Raw genomic sequence first — 8,473 nt, forward strand, 5'->3', positions numbered from 1 at the left:
AATTAAACACTGAAAAATCAAATCATCCAATCAACAGAAAATATAATAAACTTAATTTACAGTTCAAAAAAAGAAGAAATGCAAATAGTCAAGAAATATTTGAGAATGTGTTCAACACACTTTGCTGTCCAAGAAATGCAAACTACAACACTAATTTGAAGTTCATCTCATCCTACTTTGAATGGCCATCATGGAGAAACTGAATGACAATGAATATTGATGGATATGAGGGGAACTGGGAAACTCTTATCCCTGGAAGTAAGTAAACTGGCTTAATCACTATCGAAATCAATATGGAGGTTTCTCAAAAATTCAAGAATAGAGTTCTAATGTGACCAATCTCTATGAATTTTGGTAAAAATCAGAGCAATCTAAATCAACATGTTAAGAAGACACACATTCATCTTTAGCATGTAATAATTCACAATAGCTATGCTATGGCACAAGCCCAGATGTTGACATATGTAAGAACACACAAAAATGTGTTACACACACACACACACACACACACACACACACACACACACGCACTTACATGCTTAAGCACATGTACCCACATGCACGCATAGATGCACATACACTGGATTTATCTTTTAGTCATGAAGAATGAGTTAATACCACTTAAACTATAGATGTAGTAGAAGATAATGATGTAAGAAAGGTTAGTCAGTCTCCTGGAACCCAAATATCAGGTTTTATTTCATGTGTTGAATCTAGAATTAATTTTTATATAGGTTTATGTATATATGCAGGTATACTTATATACATGCAGAATGTGAAAGCAAAATGGGGTACAATGAGAGAGGAAAATGATTTTAAGGGACAGGAAATATAATGGGAGTAAAAGAGGGAAATGGTGCATATGACATGGTAGTATAAAGGGGACTGTTTAAAGGATGATTATGGACCAATAGTAGGAACATTAGGAATAGAATGAGTAGTTGGATGATAAAGGCCAAAGTTTCATGATGTACAAAAATGCCACATTGGAACTGGTTACTTTGTATTCTAGCTTAAATTTAATACAAAAAAGAAGATCAAGAGATGGTTCAGTGGTTAAGCGCTTGCATTGCTCTTCCTGAGGACACAAGTTCAATATACAGTACCCACATTAGGTGGCTCATAACTTCCAGTAACTCTAACTCTAAGGGATTTGATGCCCTCTTCTAGACTTCCCAGTTACTTCCAGTTATGTGTACCAATCACCAACATATATAAGCACAATGCAATGATAACTTAATCAAAATAAATCCTTAAAAATTAGTAAGATAATACAAACTGCAATTGCAAGCAATAAATTTAACCATATAGTCATTGAAATTATAATAAAATTGGTGAAAGTTTGTAAATGTTTTTAAGTTAATTTTATAATTTATAGAGATATGAATACCAGTTGAAAAGGGGAAATAGTTGTAGACAAGAATAAGGTTTGATTATTTATAACATACACTTTCAAGACATAAAAACTCACAGGAACCAGACGTGTTTCTGTTTTGCAGTTCTTTAAAGTTTATGGTCCTTGTGCTGTAACTATACTTTTGTCCAAAGAAAGTATTTTTTGTTTTTTACAATTAGCTCTAGAAATTTACTTTCTTTCATTTGGATACATATCAATAACAATTTTTAAGTTAATTTTCTTTTGTGGTATAAGACTAGAGGGCCATCCTCCTTTCTTGGTGAATTTTTGAACATGTTGTTAACAATTTCTGGATCCACTGTGGGACCCCTGTCAATGAGGTTGATATCAAGGTTCTAGTAAATAGCAATTATTGCTGTTCTCTGGGTGAATGTCTAACTTCAGTACCATGGTCTACAGGGCTGGGGTTAAGATTCAGGCTCACATCAACACACAGACACATATACACACACACATACACACATACACTGAAAGAGAGAGAGAGAGAGAGAGAGAGAGAGAGAGAGAGAGAGAGAGAGAGAGAGAGAGAGAGAGAGAGAGAGTGTCACAGAGAGAGAATCTGCAGATGTGCCTTGTTTGTTGCATTTCCTTAGGGTCCATGGGAGTACTGCTAAGTCTGGGAAGTCTGAACTGTCAATGGTGTTTAGGAGGTGCTAAAAATATATCATAGTTTTAGTGAATGGGTGAATTGAAGCTAAGATTTTTATGTCTGTCTTTATGATCAGAAGTACCTTTATTTATATAGTTTGTTGTCTTAGAGTGTGCTTGACAGAAGTTGAAGCTGTCTTACAGGGCCATTTCAAGATCCCCAGTGATCCTACATTCACCTGTAGAAAAAGAAAACTACTCTGATAGCTTTATGTTGAAAAATGTGCATATGGTCAAATGATCCTAGGTATGAAATAAATATCTGGATAAATGCAGAATAAGAGGGCAGACAACAATATTTATGTATATAACAATAATCACTTTCAGGTGCTCTGCAGTCTCTTACTCTTCAAAGACTTTTAGAAATAATGGATGCTTACATCAAACCCTTAAAGCACTAAGAGAAAACCAGATTATTTGGGAGAATTAAGTCAAGTATTTAATGCACAGGTGGTATTGTCTGCAAAGCAATGTGAGCGCTCAGATGCTTCAGAAGACCTTCATAAGTTGCTATATTGAGCGGTAGGAAGATATATGTTCAAAATACCTAAAAAAGAGTGAATCTTACATACAGAATTTTAGCATCATTATAATACTTCTTCAAAAAAAATGAAAAATAGTTTGAAATAATATGTTCATTATTTACTCTTTTTTCTTTCATATTGAACACACCTTTTCAACTTGATTCAAAGTTTAATTGGAATGTCTTCTTATATCACCATACTAGTTAGCATCAACTAACAAAGCTTCTTATTTTTTATGAATGTCCTATATTCTTCTGGGAAACTAAAGCTACTTCACTGGCTTTTGATAAACAACAAAAAAGATTTTGAAAGTACATCATAGCAGGTAAATGCCCCCTAGGGGTAACTAGCCAGGTCTTAATGAGTCACCTCGTTCCAGAAATCATTTCTATTTAAAAAAAAAAACAAGCTTAAAAAAAACCCAAAAACCTAAGAACCTGTCTCTCAAAGGGACAGATAGCAATAGCCCCAAGGGTTTGCCATGTTTTCTGAGAACCTCTTTTCTCTCCCTTTATGATCAAAGACATTAATCACCACCTCCACTGTATGTGTATCCTTGGCCAGTAAGAGTATTCATTAGTTCACTTTGTATCCAGCTCCCAACTTTTTATAAAAGTAAATGGAATACAACTTCATAAAGTTCCTTTTGGAATTCAATGTCACAACTCTGCTTCTAGATGGTAAGTGCAAGAGCCATGGGTTATATTAACATGAATATTAAATGGTTGAAGAAGGTGAGCAAGAAAGGCCTTGTGGTATTCCTGATATAGATAAACTAAATGAGCATTTGAACCCAGGAAAAGTGGAGACCCGGGCAGGGAGTGGAGACTCCACTTACTTAAAGATGTGTTATGGAAAGCCCTTGCATGTGGAAAAGACATTATACCTTTCAAAACATGGAAGAGCTGAAAGTGCCACCTTTCATTTTTATTTCATAGAATAAATCCCTCACTTCAGGGGTTAGGGAACCCTGTGTAAGAGGCAGAAAGATCTAAGAGCTGTAGGGAATTGAGGACAGTAAGAAAACAAGGCTCTCTAAATCCTCATGATCAAAGTTCCTATGAGCTCACAGAGACAAAGGCAGCATGGACAGGGTCTGCATGGGTCTGCATGGGTCTGCATGGGTCTGCACCTGGTCCTCCGTGGATACCAGTCTAGTGTTTTATGGGATTCCTGAGTGAATGAGTGGGTCTCTGTTTCTTGTCTTCAGCTCTTTCATTCTTGTTCTTCATTTCTTTCATTGTTGTTATAGTTCTATTTCAATGTGTTACACTATTATATTATATTAATATATTATATTCCTGTTGACACCTGTTTTCTAAGGAGAGACAGAAATTTAGTAGATCCAGATGGAAAGAGAAGAGGGGTGAAATTGGGAGGAGTAGAAGAAGGAGAACCAATGATCAGGATGGGTTATACTCGAAAAAAATCAATTTTAATAAAAGGAAAAAAGTTATTCAGCATAGCTATGTGACAAAATAACTCTATAGTTTTGTAAATACTATTTCTTTTAGTATCCAAATAAAGCTGCAGTATATAGACAAATAATATCACTGAATAAACAGAAAACTGAGAGCCCAAGAGTGTACCATGTGCAGGTTAACCCACTGGGCAAAGTGCCTTATCTGACTCCACTCCCTAGGATTCTGCAGACAGCACAGAATAACTCCTAATGCTGTCATAATGAAAGGAGGATCAGCATCATTGCACATCAAGCCTGGAAGCACAGATGTTACTCTGTGCATAGTCTTCGTCTTCAGACCAACGATTTTAAGAGTCTGAAGAGAATGATTTCAGAGGACCTGGCATGCTTGATAGAGTAAGAATTTTTTTTTAAAGAAATTACAAATATTTAATTTTGGAGTAGAGAAAGCAGAGGAAGCATGATCTCTTTACAAAAGTATTTCAATGATTTTATGCATGAAATTGCTTGTAGCATCGCATATTAACAATTAACATATGAAAACAAAAGTTTAGGCTGGGCAGTGGTGGCATAGGCTTTTAATCCCAGCACTTGCGAGGTATAGGTAGGTGGATTTCTGAGTTTGAGGCCAGCCTGGTCTACAGAGTGAATTTCAGGACAGCCAGGTCTACAGAGTGAATTTCAGGACAGCCAGGGCTATGCAGAGAAGCCCTGCCTTGAAAAAACGAAAGCAAAACAAACAAACAAACAAAAAAACAAAAACAAAAAGAAAAACAAAATTTTAATGATAGAGCTAACAAGGAAGCAGTAAGCTATCTGTTCCTAGTGCAATTTGAACACAAAAATCCATTGGAGAAATGGTACAAGATGTCCTTGAATGGGCTATAGATATTGAACTATTGATTTATTGCTCTTCACAGTTAACGTATTAGAAGAACTCAGGATCACCATCAGAGAAAGCTCTATATTATGAAGTTTTAAGAAGGTACTGAAAAAATTTCATGAATAAAGTGGTTACCATTTATATAGTTCTGAAATATAGAAGAAAACAATGAAAGAAGAGGCAAATAGGTAAAAAAATACAAAGAATGACCTGAGCCTTGACCACAGTGGTAACAAAAATGAGATGAAGATGTGAACTGAAAAGCACAAAGTCAAATTTACCTTAAATATTCTTGGGCTATCATATACCTGTTAATAACCACTTAGTGCCAGTTTCTACGTTTAATACATTTTTGTACTAGTACATAAAAACTCTGGGATGTATTCTTAGACTATTCACCTCTAAAAACCCCAAAGCTAAGGGTGTAATCAGACAACTTCTGAGACCTATAACAGAAAGTTCACCACTTCTTGTATAACCTTCCTACCTGATATTTCCACAAATATATTTGTTAGATGACTTGACTTACAGCTTCCTTTAGATTTTATATAAAAATCTCCATAAAACTGTTGTCACATAGGATAATGATATTTGGGCCATCTGACTTCATGTTCCTCATCCATGATCACTCATATTTGCCTCCAGAAGTAAATAGTTCTATGAAATTTGGTGGAGTGATAGCTATGTTTTTATGTTAACAAAGTTGCCAAATTGGGAAGTAAATAGCTTGTAATTATATTTTATTACACAAAGTTCTACAAAAGCAAGGAAGCCTCCAAAATTGAAGACAGGATAAGTTGAATGGTATCATTTAGATATGAAATACTGTTAGTGTGGTTGAAGAAAATGATAATTTGGTATGGGAACACAGTGTAAGAGGTATATGTGGAAATTTCTATAAATAATAGTATCATCAGAATAAATGGATCATTGCAGTTATGGATCTTGACCACTGTAGAGAGATATTAATAGTGAAGTAGTAACTTAAAAAAAAGATTTATTTTATTTATTTTATGTGTATGAACACACTGTAGCTGTACAGATGGCCGTGAGCCATCATGTGTATGGCTGCTGGGAATTGAACTCAGGACTTCTGTCCGCCCTGCTTGTTCTGGCCCGCTTGCTCCAGCCCTGCTTGCTCTGGCAATTTTCACTGTAGCTGTCTTCAGATGCACCAGAAGAGGGCGTCAGATCTCATTACGAGTGGTTGTGAGCCACCATGTTGTTGCTGGGATCTGAACTCAGGACCTTCGGAAGAGCAGTCAGTGCTCTTACCCACTGAGCCATCTCGCCAGCCTAGTAACTTTTAAGAAATAGTACATAAAACAAAATAACAAGTGACAGAGTGTGAGGCTCATCAGTCTCATTTTATTCACAGAGAAAAGGACAAAACCACATTTCCAAAAAATGTGTATTCATGTGCTGGGTAGAGGAGATAATCATGAATAAGTATGAGAACAATCAAAGAAGTCCAGCAATGCACAAATTGAGAATATTATAAATACAAATATTTTCATTTTTCTCAACAGAAACAATTCACACAAGAGATGGAGGCTGAAAACCACACCACTGTGGCAGAGCTAATCATCTTGGGACTAACAGAGGACCCTAAGCTGTGTATAGTCTTTTTTGTGATATTTCTAGGAGTATACATTGTTACTTTAGTAGGCAATATCAGTATCATCACATTGATAAAAATTTCCTCCCAGCTGCATACACCCATGTACCTATTCCTCAGCCACCTGGCATTTGTAGACATTTTATATTCAACCTCAGTCTCAATTATAATGCTTATGGAGCTCATTGGCCATGGGCTGGCCTTATCTGTAGCTGCCTGTGCAGCTCAGCTCTGTATTACAGTGTCATTTGGGTCAGCTGAGTGCTTCCTGCTGGCTGCCATGGCCTATGATCGCTATGTAGCCATCTGTTCACCCCTCCTCTATTCAACACTCATGTCCTCTAGAGTCTGTTTTCTATTGTTGGGAATGTCTTATGTTGGTGGCTGCATGAATGGTTGGACATTCACTGGTTGTTTGTTAAATCTGTCCTTTTGTGGACCAAATCAGATAGATCACTTTTTCTGTGACTTCTCTCCTTTGCTGAAACTTTCCTGCTCAGATGTCTCCATTATTGGAATCATCCCCTCTATCTCTTCTGGCTCCATTATTGTGGTGACAGTTTTTGTCATAGCTGTCTCCTACATCTACATTCTTATCACCATCCTGAAGATGCGCTCTACTGAGGGCCGCCACAAGGCCTTCTCCACCTGTACCTCCCACCTCACTGCAGTCACTATCTACTATGGGACCATCACCTTCATTTATGTGATGCCCAAGTCAAACTACTCTACTGAACAGAACAAGGTGCTGTCTGTTTTCTACACAGTGGTGATTCCTATGCTGAATCCTCTCATCTATAGTCTGAGAAACAGAGATGTAAAAGATGCTTTGAGGAAGGCAATTGTCAGAGTATATACATAGTCTCTCTTGGGTTCAAGAAATTTGTGATGATTTTCTTTATTAAGGACATATTGAGTATCTAGCACATGATGCTTAACTGATTTTATGACATTAATTCCTGTTTATTTACACTATTGTTACCTTTATACACTTATATATCACTTGCGGAACCTTCTGAAGTCATGAAATGATAGGAATAATCTTTGCTACTATTGAATTTCTGCAAGATGTCAAGCTCTTTGTCTTTATGGGATATATGTAGCAATCATTTGTGTCAGGTTAAATTTTAATTTCATTTATGTAAATTTTATATAATATGTGTCAATAAAGTTAAATTCATTTTAAAAGAATTCACTTATTTCTCACAACAACCTATGTAAGTAAAACCTTTGTTTTAAGTTGTGGATAAATTGCCTAGGCAGACAGAAAGTAGTCTTTTTGTTTTGCTCTTTAAATGTAAGGGGTTGTTCTCTAAAAATCCTGAGGCTCTTACACTTAATTTTACAATGATTATATGATGCTAGTCATTATAAAAACACCCTGTTTACAGATAAGAACAGTGAGCCTTGGAGAAATATAATTGGCTTTACAGAAGTGTGGATTCAGCATTGTTTCTCTGCATCATGCACATACTGCACACTCCAGCACAGCCTGTCTACAGGTGTCAGTACTACTCTTATATACAGGGTGTGTTTAGAGAGTCAACCTTAAGTTAATGTGTTGTCAACTTTTTAAACAAACATTATGCTAATATTACCTAGGTTATACATATCCAAGTGTATGTATAAATCTCAGAAACCAAATAAATTCCCATTTTTAGGAAATGAAGTTTTGATAACATAGTTACAAGATTTGGATTGAGTTTTAGCCACATTTACATGCACATTTAAAAAGGAATATTTGGCTTGATGTAAGAGTCGATAGTTACAGAGAGTTATAGAAGGTAGTAAAATTTCTGTTACTCTTTTTAAAATTAATTAATTAATTATTTTTTACACTCCATATTTTATCCCCCTCAGTCCACCCTCCGACTTTTCCACATCCAATACCTCCTGCCCATCCCCCTGTCTCCATGTGTATGTCCTCACTCCCCACCCCACCTGACCTCTAATCTCCCTG

The 8,473-nt window shown here is 36.1% G+C and overlaps 1 protein-coding gene across 1 annotated transcript; it reads left to right on the top strand.

Annotated features, from left to right (window-relative positions):
- The first annotated feature begins 4,335 nt into the window (after positions 1–4,335).
- On the top strand, positions 4,336–7,408 carry LOC116102757 (olfactory receptor 473). The gene is made up of 2 exons (XM_031387785.1): positions 4,336–4,408; positions 6,425–7,408. Exons 1-2 carry the CDS (start codon positions 4,397–4,399, stop codon positions 7,373–7,375), a joined length of 963 nt encoding a protein of 320 aa, XP_031243645.1. The 5' UTR covers positions 4,336–4,396; the 3' UTR covers positions 7,376–7,408.
- The last annotated feature ends 1,065 nt before the right edge of the window (positions 7,409–8,473 follow it).

Source organism: Mastomys coucha, unplaced genomic scaffold, assembly GCF_008632895.1.
Source record: "Mastomys coucha isolate ucsf_1 unplaced genomic scaffold, UCSF_Mcou_1 pScaffold21, whole genome shotgun sequence".
NCBI lineage: Eukaryota > Metazoa > Chordata > Mammalia > Rodentia > Muridae > Mastomys > Mastomys coucha.